The sequence below is a fragment of the Enhydra lutris genome, unplaced genomic scaffold (assembly GCF_002288905.1).
Source record: "Enhydra lutris kenyoni isolate GAN:26980312 unplaced genomic scaffold, ASM228890v2 scaffoldscaffold13, whole genome shotgun sequence".
Lineage (NCBI taxonomy): Eukaryota > Metazoa > Chordata > Mammalia > Carnivora > Mustelidae > Enhydra > Enhydra lutris.
In genome coordinates, this window is record NW_019154097.1 from 47,873,878 (window position 1) to 47,894,614 (window position 20,737).

Consider the following 20,737-nt stretch of genomic DNA (forward strand, 5'->3'; position numbering starts at 1 on the left):
TCACAAGTAGGCAGAGAGGCAGGCAGAGAGAGAGAGAGGAGGAAGCAGGCTCCTGCAGAGCAGAAAGCCCGACGTGGGGCTCGATCCCAGGACCCCGGGATCATGACCTGAGCCGAAGGCAGAGGCTTTAACCCACTGAGCCACCCAGGCGCCCCTGCATATTGATTTTGTATCTAGCAACCTCGTTAAATAATTGAGGCTTGTTTGAAAAATTATAGTTTTGTTTCTTCTGTGATAATACTTGATCTTTTTCTTGTCTTCTGTGGTAGTTGAAACTTCTAGTACAATGTCGAGTAAAAGCAGCAATAATACACTTACTTGTCTTGCTCCTGGTTTCTAAGGGAATATTTTTGATGTTATTGAGTATATTGATTTGTTGTAAGTCTTTCATAAATACTTTCCCCCTAGTTAAAGACGTTCCCCTCTATATCATATGGCTGGTCGGTTTTTTTGTTTGTTTTTGTTTATTATGAATGGATGCTGAATTTTATCAGATTCTTTTCCTCTATTAAGATAATTTCTCCCTTTAATCTGCTAAGGATATTAATGTGCATTAGTAAATTTTTCTAATGTTAAACCAAACAGCATTCTTGGGATACACGGAACTTGATGGATTCCACTTACCAACACCCCTTTGGGGACTTTTGTGTATCTATTCACAGATACGACGGACTTTGAATTTTCTTTTCTTGTGCTATCCTTGTCTGGTTTTGGTACCCAGGTTACACTAACTTTGCAAAAGGAGGTTAAGACGTGTTCTTTCTTTTTCTATTTCCTAAAGGAGTCTGCACAAGAGCAGAACTTCTCTGTTTCGTGAATGATTGATAGGATTCTCCCAAAAACCGTCCCTACCTGATGGAAACGTTTCCGTGACAGTTACAAGGCTACTCAGGGTTTCCAATTCTTCTTTAATCAGCTTTGGAACATTCTAGTATTCCAGAAATGTGTCCGTTCTGTTTAGGTCTTAAAATTTTTTGGCATGAAATTGACCGTAATATTCCCTTACTGTTTTTTTTTTAATCTCTGCTGTGGCTGTAAAGTTACCATCACTAACCTTTTCTTTCCTCATTAGGAAGTCTCTTCAAAGAACCAATGTGGTAGTCTCATCAAAGAACCAATTTCTGAGCTATTTCTCTCTTGGGTCTTTTTTTTGTTTGTTTTTAATTCTTATATATTTTTATTTTTATTATTATTTGTATTTATTCTTTCCTTCTTCCTGTTCTCTTTGAGCTTATTCTGTTGTAATTCTCTAACTTTTTAAGCTGGATGCTCACAGGTTTTCAGTCTTTCATTTCCTCCCCGATATAAGCATCTAAGTTATTTCTTAAGAGGATTTTCCTCTCTGAGAACACTTGTCTTAAGCATCCAGCTCCCCTACAGCCAAGAGGAGGAGGACCCAAACCAACTCCTTCCCCCCTCAACCTTTTTTTTTTTTTTAAGATTTTATGTATTTATTTGACAGAGAGAGATCACAAGTAGGCAGAGAGGCAGGCAGAGAGAGAGGAGGAAGCAGGCTCCCTCCTGAGCAGAGAGCCTGATGCAGGGCTCGATCCCAGGACACTGGGATCACCACCTGAGCTAAAGGCAGAGGTTTTATCCCAGCCCCCCCTGCCCGCCCACCTTTTATACCAGGAACCCTTGTTGGGGAGAGAAGCAAGGAGAGGCAGAGACAATTTCCAAGAGTTAGCACTTTCCCAGAGTGTGTTACTTCACTGAAGGGACTGTCTGAATCACTGGACTGAAATAAGTCTTAAATTGGATTGACTGCTGAGGTGGCCCCTTCTCCCCCACCTATCAGTTGACCGGGCTTGTGAAACAGGCAAACTTAGGTATGGCAACCAATCAGTCAATTCCTCAGTCAAATTTCAGGATGAGCTAAATTTGATGATTTTGCTAGAATGACTGTGAGTGACCCATGAGATAAGAATATTCCCTACTATGCCACCGAGAACAACAAATACAGGTATTCGCTACTTCCTTTTAAAGCTATTTCCTGAGCAGATGTGCTTGGTGCCCCTTTCTCCTCATGAGCCTGAAGAAAAGGAGGGAGGCCAAAATGCTACCTCCGGAGGCCCTCACTGTTCAATCCTTTATTCCCATGATGGTACAACACACTGCAAACACACCCTCCTGCAGGAACTCTGAAATCCTATGTGAATTTCTTGCTGTCTGAAAATGACACCTTCTTCTTTGTTTTGTTTTTTCTTTTCAGGATCTCAAATAGTGAAGTCATCTATACAGATTCCAAGGCAAAGAACACATTTTCACAACACCATACCTTGTTCTGGGGGAACACAAGCACTTTGGGATAAACTCAAAGAATATATCCAATAAATACAATTGCATTCAGCAGGCACTGACGAAGGATACAAGAGTCATCCTCTGATTAGAGAAGGCAGCGTTTTAGAAAAACGAGCTGAATGGATCCTGACCCATCAAAGCACCGAGACATGCTGGCTTCTGGCCTTACTCATCAGAAAACCGACCCTGTCACGTGGTCCCCGTCTGCAGCCACCCTCTGCGATGAACGTTCCTTCTTCAGAAACAAGGCGGAGTTGGCCCTTTCTACTTAAATTAGCTTACCAGAAAGCACAAATTATTTAATATAAACAGAGCAATTAGCAATGGTAAATATTAGCAGTGCTATAAAAATATTTGTTTTTCAAATCACCTTTTAAAAAAAAAGGGGGGAATTAAGAAATCTGGATGTCTCCTGGGCATTTTGAACTTAATATATCTGGAAGCACACCCACTACCCCATTCAGAATGTAGGGTAATCTATAATAGAAGCGGGTTACATTCTTAAGAGTGAGAGGGTGGGAAGACAGTGTTTTATACTGGAGGAAAATGTGTATGTAATATAACGTAATATGAACGTGCGTGGGAGGGTGAGGGAGTAGATGTATATAAATTGTATACGCCCATTCCTGAAGTACAACACGTGAACTTGGTTGAACCCCAGTTCAGGGGCAGGGCAGTTATAAAGAACATTTGGGGAGTAACTAGGGAAGACGGATTTGGGATGGAATTTTAGCTACCGCGGAACGAGTGCTGCTTTCCCAGGTGTGATACTCGGGCTTCCATGGTAATAGTGGGGAACAGCCTGACTTTTTGGAGATGCACGTGTGCATGTGTTTAGGGGTACGGAGCCGGGCTATCCACACGCGCTTTCAAATGCTGAGCAAAAGGGCAGCGGGAGCAAACGTGGCGAAATGCTAGGGTGCGGCTGAGTAGGGGTAAAGGGGGTACGCATGTTCACTCGACTAGTTCTTTCTCCTTTTTTGCAGCTTGGCAATTTTTCAAACAGAATGAAAAACAAGCAAAAACCCAACCCAGCACACTGGGCTACCTCGGGGGCAGAAACACTAAAGCCACCGGCCTCACAAAGCTGCTGAACGGGTAAAAGAAGAGATCGGATCAATGCGGGCAGGTGTAAGGTGACAGTGTCCCTCGGAAAACCGGGGTTTGGAGACGCATTTGTGAGGAAAGGCAATTCGTGTCCTTCCAGCCCTGGGACAGTGATACCCCCGAGCCTGCTGGGTCTGAGCTCGGGAGGGCTCCTGTAGCAGGGGGCGGTGAACAGAAGGGCCTTCTGTGGTGTCCCTCCTGACACCTGCGGCAGTGCCCACGGTCCCTGCTCCTTCCTGCACAGCAGGCCTTGCCCTCTGCTGTCACCTGCTCCCTGGAGACTTTGCCTGACGGCAGCCCCGACCCCTGCGTCTGGAGCTCCGGGCCCAGGATGCTGGCGTCCTCACCGCGTGCCCCAGAAGCCCTCTAGAAAGCTGCCGTCTCACTCCCTCATACCCTGCCTCCTCCCCACGTGCTCCAAAAATGCAATTCTCAAGATGCTACCGATGGGGGTGCTCCCGAGGCCTCTGAGAAAGGCTTGTTCTCATCACCGCTGCCGTCGTTCCCACAGCAGGAGCAGAGAGCCAGGGACGGCCACCTCCACGACAGGAACGACATGGCTGGTTTTCTGAAGTTCCCCGAGTCTCCACAGAAGGCAGAGGGGGAGCAGGAGCATCACCCACCGCAAGGGCCCCCATCTGCGGGGGCTGCCTGACCTCGCGTCAGATGGCGCGGTCCTTCTCTGGAAGGCCCTGGGGGCACAGCTCTCCCTTCCACCGAGCCCAGGCTCGCTCCTCGGGGCTGCCCATTGCTCTTTGTTTCCAGCCTCGAGCCAGTGAACTCCCTCCTTCCCCGGCAGCTCGGTGGGAAAGCACCACGTCGCCCCCCTCCTTCCTTCCCGCACGGGAGGGCCTCCCGGTGGCGGCGGCCCTGGGCCTGTGAGGCTGGGGAGGCCCGCGGGCTCCTGAAGCCTGCAGCGTGGACACACTCCGTCCGCTGGGTGAGGCACAAGCACACAGGCCGCTTGGCCCCGAGTCACCCATCCCCCCCCCCCACTTCAGCTACGGCTCCGCTCTCCACGCGGGCCTTAACTGAGGACCCGGCGGAAACATCACACCAGGAGGCACAAAACCCACATGACATTGAGTTAGTGCAGCTGGGAAGGCTCCATCTGGGCGAGCACCTTCTGTCAATGGCATTTATTTAATGAGAATGAAAAGCAAGCGCAATGAGCTAGGAGGGGTGGCTCAGGATGTGAAGTGAACAGAGACGCTTACCTCGCCCTGGAAGCTCTTCAGCAGCGGCGCTACGTGCTTGCGCAAATCCTGGAGCAGGAGCGGTGGGTCAGCAAATGGCCGTGGCAGAAGGAAAGAGAAGGGAAACATTCGTTGAGGCTTCCTAGAAACAGCTTTGAATTCAGCGACAATCACCCTCAGACAAAGCCATCCTAGTGCCCTCCCCTGCCCGTTTCCTTCACTCGGACAACATAAATCACGCCGCTGGCGCTCCGTAATGTCAGTGAACTTCCTGGGGGAGGAGACCACTAGGGTCCCCTTCTACCCGAGTCCCCGCTCTACCAGCCTCGCTCTGAATGGGCGAGGGACTTGAGCGTTGGCTGGTGTCCGTCGCAGACCACCTGCTTAGTAGAAAATTGAGCTTTTCTATCGTACATTTGACTTGTGTGTATCTGAAAAGGATCCGGGACCAGCATCCTGCATTTTAGCTGTCTTTTGAGCGCTGTTACTGGTGCTTATGTCTGTTTTGGATCCTGTCTGATCCGCTCGGTGGACAATTTCATCCCAAGCCCCCAGTATCCCTTTCCTGACAATGGGACACCCCAGAGGAATGTCTGTATGATCTCCTCGAGAATATTTTCTTCCAAATGAAGTGACTGATGCACCATGTAGTGATTATAGTTAATAAGACTGTATTGTAGACTTCAAAGCTGCAGAGACACGAGATCTTAACTGTTCTCAACACAAAAAAGGGATGACAATTATGTAGTGTGATAAAGGTGTTAGCTAACACTACTCCGGCGGCAATACCGCGATATGGAAAAGCACCAAACCGACCCATCTTCCCCTCCACCTTACACAACATTGCGTGGCAACTGTAGCTCCACGAAAAAAAAAATGAAATAATTGAGAATATGCTTTGAAGACCCTGAATTATACTCAAACAACGCAACTTCTCCTTCATCGAGAGGGGGGCAGACGAGGGATCTACGGAGCGAAGTGGCTTTAGTAAGTCCGGCCCAAGGCCAGGCGTCTACTATTTTCAGGTCCCAGAGCTGACGCACGCGCCGACTGATGAGTGCTGGTAAATGCCGGACATGGGCCAATCAACCCACAACACAGGAAGGAGGTAACGTATTATTTCAGGATAAGAGCCCAGGTGCCATAGGGAGAGCAGAGAGGAAGGGTAATAAACCCAGACGGCGGAGGCGAGCAGGGCTTTCACAGAGGAAGCGGCATCTGGGCTGCGAAGGCGGGCAGGGCCTTCTCGGGCCGGCTCTCAGTATGCCCATCTGCGCGCGCTGCCTCGAGCCGGCTGTCAAATCCACAGATGCTACTGGGCAAATGCAGAGTCTGGACTTGTCTACAGCTCCTGGGTCAGAACTCAGTCCGTTCGATGGCAAGAGGCAGGCAGAGCCCTGATTCCGAACTCGGGCCCGGCCGCTCACTCTGGGAGTGTGGGATGCCACTCCACGTCTAGAAGTTCAGCTCCCCCCACTCCAACGTGTGCCAGGGTAACTGTGTCTTCCCCAAAACACAAGCAATGGGGACAGCACCGCTCCCGGCGTGGAGTAAGTACTTAATAACATGAACCACCTTTACTATTACGAGTAATAGTAGTCACCACTCAGGGAAAGGCCTTCTAGCAATTTAGAGTCACCCCGAATACGTCTGAGCGCACAGAAGACAGCCTTCTCTGGAACCAGGATTTCCCAGTTTTGCTTGAAGGCGGATGATGAGGGAACCCCTGCCCCCCCCCCCCCCCAAAGGGGTGGCGGACAATCCCTCGGCCTCTCCTGCTCCGGGAGGATGTGATTCTCTAAGCAGACCCCCAAGGTGATCCGTCCTCGTCAGCTCTGCGCGCACAGCGGCACGTGGGCACCCGCTCGATCTTCTGCTAAGGGATGAACAGGATTCTGTGTTCCTTCCGCCGAGCACCTAACCTGCTGGCCCTTCTTCCATCCTAAGCTCAGAAACCAGCTTCCACCCTCACCGAGCTGAGCGTCGTTAGGAAGAACAGCGGCTCCTGGTGTTTCCTGCTCCTGTGTCTTTGGTGGCTTTCCTCCGAACCAGGGCCCTTAACCATTTTGGGTCATGAAGGCTTCTGAGAATCTTCGGGAAGCTATTTCCTCCAGGCTGTGACTCTGCAAATGATTTTGCTGTGGCCTTCCTGAAGCCTACCCACATGGCCCAGGTTAGGACCCTTCATTCCAGCCCGTGCTGTCCAAGTATGGAGCTACCGGCTACTTACACTTAAATGTAACTTCACCTATATTTAAATGTAACTTAATTAAACTGAACTTAAAAATCCAGTTCCTTCCATCATGGAAGCCACATTTTAAATACTCAGCAGCCACGAAGCTGGTGGCTACTGCGCCAGGCAGCAAAAAGCCTGGGTCCCCTATCACTGCTGAGTGAGCTCTTAGATGGGCTACATGCTAAGCTCTCTGCCAAACAGAGCTAACCCACACTGCCTTGCACTGTGACCCCGTAGAAGTACTTGATCAAGAAGCATTAACATTTCCCTTTTAATTACACATTTTCCCGTATGTCGCATTCCTAAGGGTGATACCATCACTTCCCTGGAGACGGCAGTAAGCTTGTTCCTCCGCTACATCCTTTCCTATGTTCTTACACCAAGTTCAACGACATAAAAAGCAGTCAAACTCGTTATCAGTCTCTTCCTGAATAAATAAGGCCATCTGTGGTAGACAGCCCCCAAAGGCACCCACGTCCCTGGACCTGGGGGTCTATGAGGTTAGGGGCGCTGCAGATGGGAGGAAGTCAGGGACCCTGAGGTTGGGGAGACACGCCTGGATGGCCCATGGGAGCAGGAGGCAGGGAGGAGGGCGAGGACACTCCCTTAGCCCTGTGTCTCTCGGGAGGAGAGAAGATACAATGTACACCAAAAGCTGGTAAATGAGGATCCCGGGATGAAAAGGGGGGATCACCTTGGATCCCAGCCAAGGTCAATGGTAAAAGCCCATGTTGTAACCACAAGGAATGAGCCACGGTCCTTTGTCAGAAACCCGGGACCACAGGTAATGACGCGGAAGGTCTAATGTGAACAGCCCACTGTGGGTTGGGGACAGGGTGACACGGAGGACGGGGTGGCAGGAGAGAGAGCCTAGTCCCCGGCCCTCCTCCTCGGTCCCTGGGGCAAGTACAGACAGGTGGGATGAGCCCACTGCACTGCTCTCGTCACAAACTGCAAACCCAAGATGATGGACGGGGTTTGCTGTTTGTTTTCCGACAAGGCTGACGTTGAGGATGGCGGCTGGTGAACGAGGCGCGGCTGCATTCTCCAGTGTTCTCACCACGCAGCCTGGTGCTCAGCTGCACATCCCAGTGGGTAAAGAGGAGCTGGGGAACATTCACGAAGCAGTGTTGGCCTAGTCCGTGGCCCGCAAGCCCGGCTTCCACAGATGGGCCGAGTATTGTCCTCTCCGGAGGCCACAAACCGGGGCGCCCGAGTGGCTCAGTCAGTTAAGTGTCTGACTCTTGATTTCAGCTCAGGTCATGGTCTCAGAGTCATGAGACTGAGCCCCGTGTGGAGCTCTACCCTCAGCACGGAGTCTGCTTGAAGATTCTTTCTGGCTCTCCCTCTGCCCCTCCCCCTGCTTTCTCTCTCACGTTCTCAAATAAATAAATCTTTAAAAAAAAAAAAGATTTTATTTTATTTATTTGACAGAGAGAGAGATCACAAGTGGGCAGAGAGGCAGGTAGAGAGAGAGGAGGAAGCAGGCTCCCCGCCAAGCAGAGAGCCCGATGTGGGGCTGGATCCCAGGATCCCGAGATCATGACCTGAGCCAAAGGCAGAGGCTTAGCACAGAGCCACCCAGGCGCCCCTCAAATAAATCAATCTTTAAAAAAACAGAGGCCACAAATCCATGTTCATCTACTATGTAAAAATAAGATGTGAACAGTTCGAGGACAGTAACTTCGATGTGATGCTTATCCACATCGGTGAACCCCATCAGTAGGTACCGTGGCCCCTCCCAGGCCTGGGCTTCGAGAGGGCCCCTTGCTTTCCAGGGAGCTAGGCTAAGCCCCCCGCCCCACCCGCATGTCATCTGCAGGCCTGCCTCGCTGGGTGGAAAGCCTTAGGAGTCCCCTTCCCTGATGGCCCTTGAGGTCTGGAGAGGGGACTCCTAAGGCTTTCCACGTGTCCAGATCTGGAAACTGGGACCTGGAAGCAGCCAGGCCCAATGCCACAGGACGTGCTTCCTCTTCTCTCCAGACTGCGGGCTGCTCGAGGGCAGGGAGTAGGTTTTAGTCCCCCCGCAGAGCCCCCGAGTCGGCAGCCAACACTGGGCTGGACAATATTTTGCTGCGGAAATCTAGGCACGAGAGGATTTAAACCTTGTGTGGGTCCGCCACTCCTTTCCCCGGTGGGTCGATCCCACCCCATGCAGTATGGGGGCAGGGCTGCAGGTGTGGGGCCCCCGGGGGCACCAGGTGCCCTCTGGGGCCCACAGGCTGGTTGGCCCCACCACGAGATTGCTCCCCGGAGACTGAATGTGACGTCAGCCCGTTTCTACAGGAGCACTGATCCCAGTCTCCTGCGGGTCTGAGACGGAGCCTGGCACACAGCAGGACCTCAGAAGACACGGCGGGGGGCGTGAGTGTGTGAGCGTTAGAGAAGCGGCTGAACAAGCCCTCAGAGTGCATCACAGACCTGCCCGGGTGAGGCGGCGCCTGCGTCAGAGCCGGGTCCACGGTCCAAGCCAGCGGCGTCCACCAAAAACCAAGCACCGACCACCGATGCGCCTTAAAATTTTCCACGACGAGACGGAAAGAGCAAAAAGAAACAGATGAAACGAATCCATCCAAAATCCTTTCATTTCCCATATAATCAATGTAAAAATGATTTTAATTTATTATTATTATCTACTTAACTGACAAAGAAGGATACTTCTTTTTCGGGTGTTAAGCCTCTGAAATCTGCCATTTTATAGCTCGGCACATCTCGCTTTGGACTGGCCACGCGTCAGGTGCCTCCCCCAGGCCCCCCGCCACCCCAGCATCCCATGGAGCAGCTCAGGGCTAAGAGACACGGCAGTCAGGAATCGGGACTCTCCTGGGAGAGTGGGTCGAGGCGGGCCAGTCCCCCGCTCTCAGCCGATCAGAGGGAGACATGGAAGAACAAGAATGAGGAGAAGCAAGAGGACAGCCAGGGGAAGGGATGTGTCACAGACATGAGGTGCGACAAAACCGCTGGGCTTAGCAGTCGGAGTTCCTGGTGGCGTCGGGGCGCCCCGAATGGACTGGGGGTGGGAAGCAGCCTGCGAGGGGCTTAGGCGCTGGTGCTCTGAGCTCCAGAGAGAGAGATGGGGACGGCGGGGAAGAGGGTTCTCAGGCTGAGTTAACGCCAGTTCTCGTGACTGAGTGTGTGACACACAGCAGCCCTGCCAACAGAAGGGACAGACACCTGCATTTTACAGCCGAGGAGATGTGAGGCTCAGAAGCGGAAGGAAACTTGTCCAAGGTCGCATGGCCGGCAGTGAGGACATAACCCCGGCTGCTCTCGAGGCCTGTGCCACAGCGAGATTCTGTAAAAGAATCGATCACCTCGGCCAGGTGTGGGCACCGGTATGACAGCCGGGGCCACCTGGACAGTGACAAGGGGCGGAGCACACACGCATCACTCAGGAGTCTTACCATGGGCCCAGACTCAGAGGGGAAATGGTGAACCTGGACAGGGTCGCGGAATGTGAAAGGTGACAGGGCCCAGGCATCTGGGACCCCCGTGGGTGACAGAAGAGAGGGCAGGGCAAGAGCGCAGGGAGGCCTTGGTGCAGGCCTGGCCCTGGAGGTCACCCGGCAAAACAGTGCCTCCTGCTGGGCTTGCCCTCAGTGACCCCGCAGCCCGCCAGCCTGGCTCAGGGCCCACCCAGCTCATGAGAACACCAGCTTGGACAAGTCGAAGAGAGGGTACAAGTGTTCCCGTGTTCTGTCACAGCACTCCGGGAAGGCAGAAGAGCCGAGCCTCCCATCGTGACTGTAAATTAAGGAAACTCATCTCCACTGTCCCCGTTCGGACCAACTCACTGTATCTGGTTAGGACACAATTGTTCCGTAGCACGTAGTCACATCTCACGACAAGCTTGCTCAAACAACCTTTTAGATAGACATTTCTAAACTCTTTTTTAAAAGATTTATTTGAGAAAGAGAGAACGAGAGCGCATGCCCCTGGGGCCAGGGAGCAGAGGCAGAGGGAGAAGCAGACTCCCCACTGAGCAGGGAGCCCGACGCGGGGCTCCATCCCAGGACCCTGGGATCCTGACCTGAGCCGAAGGCAGACCTCAACGACTGAGCCACCCAGGCGCTCCTCAAATAACCTCTTAGAGATTAAAGCTGGATGTGTGTGTTTGTGCGCACACACACGTGTATTTGAAGGGCTTCAGAGGTAAAAAGGAGTAAATATTCATAATCAGACCCGCAAAGCCGGTACGCACGTGTGTACTTCAAGTTACCAGCTATTAGTCCCCCGTTCCGATTTGATTTTTGGCCGTTTGAGAAATTCCTTATCCGATTCTGCCACCTGCGAGTATCATCTGCTTTTGTGCTAAACTAAGGAGACAAGGCCAGGGTGCTCACTTGTGACCCGGGGCCGTCCACCGTCGTTCGAGAGCCCATGACATGATTTGCTGTCCGCACAGCACCACAAATGGCAGACAGTGCCGCGCTGGCCACCACATGCGTCTGCGTGCCCTTCTCTGCAACTGTGAACCGAAGAAAGTGGGCGCCAGGCCAGTGAAAATCATATTGGCATGAACCGCTAATGACGGACTGAACACAAAGATTTAAAAAAAAAAAAAACCAAAAAACCAACCTCTGCAATTTCGGGGTACCCACTAATTACACTGACAGGTTTTGCGGCGCGGTTTTAAATTCACTTTGATTCTGTACCATTCATTGAGCGAAAACAACAAACACCTTAACACACAGAAAGTAATGTCCTTGAGATTATTAATATCGATGCCTGTTGGCGAAGCCAGAAGAGTACATTTCAACCTTCTCTCCCTTGAGTGCATCCCAAATAACAAGCCGTGTTTCTAGAGAGGCGCTTCTAGGTGAAAAGGATTTTCATTGTTCTTCAAACCACTGATTCACAACTCACTTCTGAGATCAGAAAATTGAACGGCAAAATGCAACTGAGGAATTTTCTGTGTAATGATGACTCCTGGAGAAAATCGTGCTGATTTAAAAGCCAAAACCAAAACAAAACAAAACAGAAGCACCACGTGGTGTTCAGATGCACCCGTGAGGCCAACATCCCCAAACAGAGCCCCTGGCCGCGCACGGGGTGCACATCTCTGGCTTCCTGCCCATTCTGGGCACGTGGGTGGTCTCTCAGGAAGGTTCTGTCCCCACCGTGGAGCCTGGTGTTCCCTCTACCAGGGAATCTCTCCCATTCTGCAGGCTGGGCGTATCACAGAATCCCGTGCCCCCGATATCAAACTGGTGGCCACTGAGGTCCACGTCCGTGTCCAGGAAAGAATGGTGCCCAGGTCACGGCTGCTTAGGCTTGGAAGGACAAGCAGGTGAAGGGAGATGGCTTGGCTGTCATGTGTCAACAGAGGAAGGCTGTGAATCACAACCACATCTTCAATCACAAAATGGTTCCTGTTTTCCAAATATTCTATTCTAGACTTTTCAGGCTATTTTACTAAATTTTATAATGTTCCTTTCACTTCTGCTCCACGGTAAGCCACATGCGTTTCTGTGAAATGACATTTAAGGCTCACAACTGTCTGACGGCGTCACTCAGAGGTGTCTCATCCCCTCTGGTGGCAGCCCAGGGATGGGTCCTGTCTTCTCTGGGGACAATCTGGCCTTTCCAGAAACACTGGGCAGGGGGTACAGGGGTGGGAGGGCAGTAGAGGGACTGGCTGACGTCACCTCTGAGCGGCTCAATCAGGACTCTCACAGGGCTGCGAGAGCCCTGGCCCTGGGGTGGGCGTGGAAACCTCAGGGACCCAGCCCAGTGCCAGTGACAGCAGCGTCACCCCTTCAGCGACCTTCAGGTTCCAATCAGGGCTAGCCTCCTCTCCCCTCTCCTCTGTCTCAGCTCACTTTTTGCTCGCTGTGTTCTGGTGGTGAAGGCTGGGATGCGTATTAACCCTCGACAGAGGCAAGGCTAAAAAACAGGAGTCTGGCTCGCACAGAAAACTCTAGAATGCTTATGTGCTGGGTGACTGCACGTTCCAGGTCCACCCAGGGCTAAAAAGGGGGAGCTCCAAATGAGTTGACTAACCCCTTGTTTCTCCCTCACTACTCACGCCTCAAAGTAAGACGATTCTGACTTGGAAAGGTTTTCGGTCTATATTCAAAGGCAGCCCCTGTGTAATACGGCATTTCATTAAATGTGGTCTCGTCACCTGTGAGATGTACCACTAGTTTATGCTACATTTTTTTTTTTTTTTTAAGTAATCTCAACTCTGAGATTAAGAGTGTTTCACTGATGGAACCAGCCAGGTGCCCCTATTTTGGGCTACATTAAGGAGAGAGTACTGCTTCTTAACCTGGGGTGTCACTGACCTCCCTCCTCACCCTGCTTCTGAAGACGGCAGGACATGTCCAGTGTAGGCATTATAATTGATAAATACGGCTGCCAACGCACGGACGTTAAAACAATAGCCCCTGAGTGGTTTTTGTTTTGAAACTACAGTGGCCTATATTTTGGGTGTGGTGGCTATGTTTTTCAAAAGGGTCCCTGTCTCTTAGAGATATGTCCTAAAATGTTTATGGATAAAATATGGGTTTTGCTTCAAAATAATTAAACAGGGAGGGGGTGACGAGCGAGAAGAAGGGAGGCGTGTGTTGGCGGGCCGATGGCGGTCACAGATGGACCACGACACGCGGGGCTTTGCTGTAATCTGCACCCTATCGTGTGTCTGTTTGAAACAGAAAATATTTTTCAAACACTAGATTTCACTCTGAAACACACGAAAGCCTTCTGCTGACTGATCACAGGGAATGGGCAGAGAAAGAATTAAGACGTTGGGCGGAGGGGCTGTCTCTCTTAAATTACAAGCTATCAGCTTGTCGTCTGTCACCTTCATCATGTTAACCTGGAGATGGAAGGGTCATCTGGTCCAATCTCCTGCCCAAGGCAGAAGAGCTCTCCGTGGTGTCCCGGCCACGCGGCTTGCCCTCCCGAGGGCCCTCCAGCCCGGCTGGGACACTCGCGGTGCGAGAACGCGGCTCAGCGTGGGGACAGGGCTCTCCAATGTGGCAGCTGTGGTGCCACCACCGAAGGCAAACATTTGGGAGGAAAGCTGTCCTGAGCGGGCATAAGGACTGTGACTACTAGCAGCAGCTCGTTAATGAGTAAGTCACAATCGCTGTTTTTCTGAGAGCAGATTTGAGGGGATTCCACTCGCTGACTTGCTTTACCATGTGTTTTCTTGAGTAGGGGACAAAAGAAGCAGCTCCAGGACCTGTGGGTCCGCCCGGGAGTTGGGAACACGAGCGGCTCTAGCTCAGCTCCCTCTTCGGCCCATCCAGGATTTGCAAACCCCGCTCACCTCGCCGCGCAGACCCTCCTCTCCACCCCACGTCTTCCCTCTGGGCCTCCCGCCTCCTGAGTCTACAGTCCGGTTCTGGCTGCTGGACACCGAGTTCACACAGACGCCAACTGCGGTAACCCAGACGGAGTCCCTTCCTTTGCCAGTCAAGAAATTCCTCTCTAGAATATTTTCTTAAAGAAAAATGCAAATGTATTTGATTTCAGCAGCAGAGTCCGCCATTTATAAACGCATTAAAACAGCAAGTACAACATTAGGTTAGATATAAAGACTGTAGTTTAACCGAACTACCACTTGGCCAAAACATGATTAGAAATTGTGATTTTTTTTTTTCCCCCAACTGAGAGACTCATCAGACTGAAATGAGAAAATGATCTCTTTTCTGCAGCTTAAAGCCAAAAGCCTGAATACTGTTCAAAACCATCGAGCTCCTGATTCTCTATTCTGATGTCTTGGCCGTCCTAAAATATCCTGATGATGTCTGAGTCATCCTTATTAGCAAAGAAAAACCGGGGTGGCCCACCCCAGCGCAGGCTGGCCTTCTAGACGGTGATGTCACAGTCAGCTTTCTTACTGACAAGCCGTCTCTGGGCTACAAATACCATCCCTGCATTTTTGTCCAGCGCGTTTTTCTAAGGTCCTGGTGGCACCGAGGAAAGGATCCTAACTATCTGGGAAAGAAAAACTGCTCTCGGTACTGATTTCCCTGCACGGCGATCAGATTCAAGGAAATCTCTCCCGTATCAGGCAGGCCAGAGCACAGCCCGGGTGTGGAGACTTGAAACCCGGACAACACAGACTGTACGACGTGTGGACCGTGAGCTCAACTTTTACAAGTACAGTTTGGCGCAAAGGGAAGTTTCTCTTTGTGCCGCGATGCCGAAACCTTCGCTTCTGGTCTCATCGCCTGGAGAGGAATCATGCGGCTATCAATGGAGCACCCTATTTTTGGTTACTTTTATGGGCGGACGCGTACTCCCTCCAGGCTCTGGGACAGAAAAAAAGGTAATGTTAAATGGCATTTAAGCTCAAGTGTTAAATAAAAAATACCTTTCTATACCACAGCAGGCGGTATGTCCTGGCAATTTCTCGAAGATTTTAGTTCACAGATTCGAGAAAATTCCATTAGCTTTAATTATTTATCAGCAGTCCATTTCGATTACCATTGTTGACCTATTTCTGCAGTGCTCGGGCCACCCAGCAACGCGGTACATGAAGAGTCCTTTTCTACAATGGCTGATTTTCTGAAATAATAGAAATCTACTTTAAGGAAGGAATGAAACCCCAAACCTGTAATTACCACAACACATAACCTGCCACGCTGCCTTTTTGGAGCTGGATAAAATGCACATCTTTGTGAGTTTTTTTGGTTATTAAATGAGATTATCTTGAAAGGGATAAACTTGCTCATGCTATAATTTCTTCCCATTTAAATTTCTTTGCTCCACTGAAAACATGTTCTGTATCTTGGCCCGGGAGTCTCTAACGCTGACGGATACGCCTTTAGCACGGTGCCTGATCGAACTGCCTAATGGGAAGGCCTGGCTTTGCGGAACTGCGGGAGAGGACTCCTGGCGGCGAGAGCTGACAGCCAGCTGCGGGCACCTGAAGGTGGAGGGGGGGGACCCCCGAGTGCCCCGGGCAAGAGCACGTGGTGTCCTTCTTTCCGAAGACTCGTCTGATGATGACAAGTGGCAGGTGCATTGGGCTACTATGCGCGGACTTGGAGTTAGGGTGATGAGGACTGAGGACGGTGCCCACATTCAAGACACAGAGGCCCCGGTTTGAAGGACGAACCAGAAACGCCCAGTGGCAGCTTAGCAGGACGGGAGAGCCCAAAGGTTGCCAAGCCAGCGGTTGTCAGAGTGAGACTCCTGGGGATTCCTGGCTCCCTGAGGTCCTTCCAAGGGTCCACGAGGTCCGCACTATTTTTGTTATTTGCCTTTTCTATCCTCATTGTCTCGTGAAGGCACGTGGAGTTTTCCAGATGCTCTAGGATGGGTGATGATGTCATCACTCTGATGTTAGGCCGCGTGTGCTGATGTAGTTTCGTGCTTTTAAAAAGTGTCAGTTTTAACCCCTAACACATCACTATGGATAGACACACACACACACACACACACAGACACGAAAGCTCTCGGGAGTCCTCAGTGTTAAGAGGCCAGGACACCGGAGAAATGGCAGCTCTAAGGTTTCTGGTCCTGGGGCAGAGAACTGTACCCAGCCATGAGGATATCAAGGCGGCCTGATGACCTGCTGGCGTCCCGTGATGCAGCTGGGCCAGCTGGCCACCCTGGGGCACCGAGGCCCCTCTCCCCACTTGTGCTGGTGTCTGCAGGCCGGAGGGCTGGGAAGTGTGGCTCTCACAGCCAGGGCTGGCATCAGCCCTGCCTGGTGGCTCAGGGATTTCCAGCAGGACTTTTGGTGACCAGGGGAAGGAGGCGACCTCAGCTTCCTCTGACCCATTCACTACATACACCTGATGTTCCTCTAGGTCACTTTCTGAATAAGGGCTCACGTCTAAACCCTTTATTTCCAAACTTTGAAAATACAGCTGTGACTTGATTACGCAGCCACACAACGCTGGGGTTTGAATTTGTCGAAGAGACGACCTGCACATCAGACACCTAATTCATTATAAAACCATTTGAGCATTGACCTCATGCCATGAAGGGGCTAGAAGTCCCAGTCCTGCCCTCACAGGGCTTATATACTCTGTGAAGGCTGAACCAAGGCTAGACTCCCAGTAGGCGGCTGAGGGGCAGCACACACCCCAAGCCCGCTCCTGGGGCCCCCGATGGTGTGTGGCGCCCCGAGGAGACCCTTAGTTAGTACCTGTGGCCTGAATGAGGGGACAAGCAGATGCTCTTCTCAGACTCAACACTACACCCACGTTTTATGGGAACTGCTACAAAGGGGATTCATGTGCCGCACAAGGGCCCTGCCCCAGGGGTGCCTTCCTAGCCCGGGGCTCCCGGAAAGGAACCCGGAAACGTGGCTCTGACGTCAGCACACACGCCCACTGTAACTGACGCCAGACCGTAGGCCCTGCTGACATTCAGACAGATGGGCTACTTGTTAGAATGTAGATTAATCCGTCAGTTTCGTGCTTCTACTTCTGGGAATTCATCCACAAGAATGACCAGAGACGCACGCAGAGATTTATGCACAGGAATGCTTAGCATGTCCTGTTTAGAAAAGAGGAAAATCAGAAATGATGCAGATGCCAACAGTAGGGGTTACTTAGTCAACTGAGTAAAGCAACACGGTGGCATATTAGGTAGTCGGTAACAGTATTTTTTTAAAAAGACTTTATTTATTTATTTGAGAGAGAATGAGAGTGCAGGCACCTGGGGCAGCAGGGGTGGGGGCGCGGGGAGATGGCAGAGGGAGAGAGGGAAGCTGACCTCCCGCTGAACAGGGAGCCCTATGCAGGGCTCGATCCCAGGACACTGGGAGCCGGACCTGAGCTGAAGGCAGATGCTTCACCAACTGAGCCACCCAGTTGTCCCAGCAAAAGTGTTTTTTGAAGGATAGTCAGTACCATGAAATAAGGTACCACGGCCAGTTAGTTACCAAATTATTTGTTGGGTGGTTTATTACAGGCCCCTGGACCCTGTTACAAGAGCTCTTTCAGTCATGAGCCAGACCTCTGGGCGCCTGCATCACCTGGGTGAGAGACACTAGTCCAGGGAGCACCCCCTGAAAAACCGTGCCTGTGGCTGGTACCCTAAAGGGGAAGCCTGTGGCGCAGGGGTATCTATGGGGCAGACCCGGCCCTGGCCAGCAGGGGACGCTCCTGAGAAAGGGCACCTAGCCCAGATCTGTAGGACCAGCGGGGGGGGGCTCAAGAGGGAAATGGACACCAGAGACTACTAAATGGGCGGCTACAGTATGACCCCCATGTGGGTAAAACGAATAAATGTACATATATGTGTGTTTGAGGTAAAAAGGCAAGAACTATTTCGGTGTTACGTGCTAAACGAAGAGAGTTACAGCTGGTTTTTCATTTCTTTTTTTTTTTTTTTTAAGATTTTTATTATTTATTTGACACAGAGAGAGGGATAATGAGAGAGAGAGAGAGAGAGAGAGCACAAGCAGGGAGAGCAGCAGGCAGGCAGGCAGAGGGAGAGGGAGAAGCAGGCTCCCTGCCAATCAAGGAGCCCGATGTGGGCCTCGATCCACAACCTGGGGATCATGACCTGAGCCGCCCAGCCGCCCCTAATTTTTCATTTCTTTGCCTTTAACTAAATCACATCCTCTTCATAGCAAAAAATACTCTTTTTTCTGGATGGGGATGGGGATCAAGTAACAGTTGAAAAAGTAAGCGGGGTTTCTAAGGTTTGCAGAGCAAGTGGGTCGCCCTCTGGCCCTCCTCTCTGGTACAATCGCCACCACCATGGTGACGTCTATGCGTTACTTCAGTCCACACGGCCCCAGAGAAAATAAATACTGTACCTGCTAATGCACAGCCCAACTACACGTACTTCTCTAAGGAAAAATTATTTTATAAGCACAGTAAGAGTTAGCAGAAAACCTACTGGTCTATTTCTTTCGTTTTTTTCATATATATAAAATACTATGGTTGGGGACAAGCGTGCTACAAAACAAAAATGTACAGCATGATCTTTATTGTTTTAAAATATGAAATATTTATGAAGAAAAAAGGGACTGGAAAGATCTAAAAGCAACACACCAATGTTTATATCTAGGATTACAGGCGATTTATTATTATCTTCTTCATGCTCTATGCAAATTTCTATAACGAACGTTCGTGCTTCTTACAGTCAGAAGACGAAGTCACAGATCTCAGACAGTATCGGGGAACACTTAAAACATCATTGCAGGGGCGCCTGGGTGGCTCAGTGGCTTAAGCCTCTGCCTTCGGCTCAGGTCATGATCTCAGGGTCCTGGGATCGAGCCCCGTGTCGGACTCTCTGCTCAGCGGGGAGCCTGCTTCCTCCTCTCTCTCTCTACCTGCCTCTCTGCCTACTTGTGATTCCTCCTGTCAAATAAATAAATAAAATCTAAAAAAAAAACCCCAAAAAACCAAACACCACATCGTTGCAAATCGACTCCAGAGGGGTAGGGAGGACCCAAGAACCCAAAGGCGGATCCCAGACAGGAGGGGGTGCTGGCGGCTCAGTGGGCAAATCACCAGATAGGGACAGACTCTACCGCCGAGACGGAGAAGATTTAAACCCAGCTCTCGCACATATCCACCCCTCTTCCCTGTCCTGGTCTCCGTTTTGCTTCCCCACCCGAAGGCCTTGCTTCAAATTCCTGCAGCATTTGTGTGCAACTAGCTTACCTGAAATTAAGCATCGCAGAAGAAGACAGACCTTCGTCTCAACTTAATAATCAGTGCATATTGTTATTAATATTTACTTGCTTCACAGAGCCGCTCGGAGGACTAATCAATAATAAACGATAGGGGGATCTCCTCGCAGGCACAGAGCTCGCTGTAAACACTCGCTCACACGCACACAAGCCCACAGAGGCAGGGGCCCTCCTCGGCAGGGTCCTCCTGCTCCTTAGCGGTAGGACACGGTACTCGGTGACTCGGGGCGCAAGTGCAAGGCCCCCCGAGATGTGGGATCGGAACGGGGGCTTTACGATTATGACTTGTATTTCTCTTTTCGGAAAACACTACAGAGCCACGGGCAGATGAAACGCAGGCCATAATTTATTATTTTCGAAATGGAATTATTTATATCATACCGCTGGAAACCAAGTCTAAGAAACACATGTGAGTCAGCGGCCAACGAGGGAATTTAAACCTTCAGAATCAGATTGTATGTCTAAAGACGCTCAGAGGCTTCCCAGTGGATTACCTCAACCAAGCAGTTAGAGAGAAACAAAAGTTTCCAGGGCAAAGAAAGACTTCCTGTCCCCCTCTGCCCCAGCAACCCAGACTTGTGGCGGACGACAAGGCCTGGCTCCAGGAAGGGGGCCCACCCCGTGCCACCGAAGGATGTCCTTTTGAGGCACCAAGGAAGCAACTCCTTAGTTTCTTGCAGCCTGATCCAGCAGGTGCCAGCCCTCAGGGACCCCAGAGGTCAGGGATCAGGCGTACGATGTAGGCAAGGGCAGGGTGAAAAGGCAAGTCATTCATTGTATTTATTATGCTAAGGCCTCAAGGTCCAAAAGTTCCTTCGCTCACCGACTTTCAGCTTCTGGTAGCCTGCAGAGCTCAAGGACTATTTCTGAAAAGAAGTCGGCTTAGTACGGACGTCTTTACCCAACACTGCAGTTCAAGGCAGGCATGCCATTTCAAAATTAGCCCATTTCACAGGAAATCCTGGGTGGGGAAGGGGGAGGCGTGTGGGAGGAGCAAAAGGCAAACTGGGTGTCCTTTTGGGATGTGTTCCCTTGAGGTGCCATGAACCCAGCTCCTAAAGGCACTTATAGACAGCAATCCACCATGAAAGCCATACAATTCGGTTTCCTCCAGGCCTACTGGCCAGGGCGTGCCGGGACCTGGATGGCAAGACCCAGACTCAGCTCAGGAACCCCTGAGCATAAGGAAGAGTGTGTATGTGAGTAACTCAGTGGAAAAAGCAGAGCCCTCTGTTCCTGGTGCAGGGGGGAGGGCGACCAGCCACAGAACATACACAGGGT

The 20,737-nt window shown here is 51.0% G+C and overlaps 1 protein-coding gene across 8 annotated transcripts in view; it reads right to left on the reverse strand.

The window, feature by feature from the left end:
• The window catches only part of LOC111146355 (cut like homeobox 1), a 353,463-nt gene that overhangs the window by 186,835 nt on the left and 145,891 nt on the right, over positions 1 to 20,737 (reverse strand). For 7 of the 8 annotated variants that reach the window (XM_022501883.1, XM_022501880.1, XM_022501882.1 and 4 more), the window contains one exon: positions 4,626 to 4,673. The exons of the other annotated variant lie outside the window; for it this stretch is intronic. In XM_022501883.1, the coding sequence (XP_022357591.1) occupies positions 4,626 to 4,673 (48 nt within the window). The remainder of the gene's footprint in view (positions 1 to 4,625; positions 4,674 to 20,737) is intronic. 8 annotated transcript variants of the gene reach the window in all.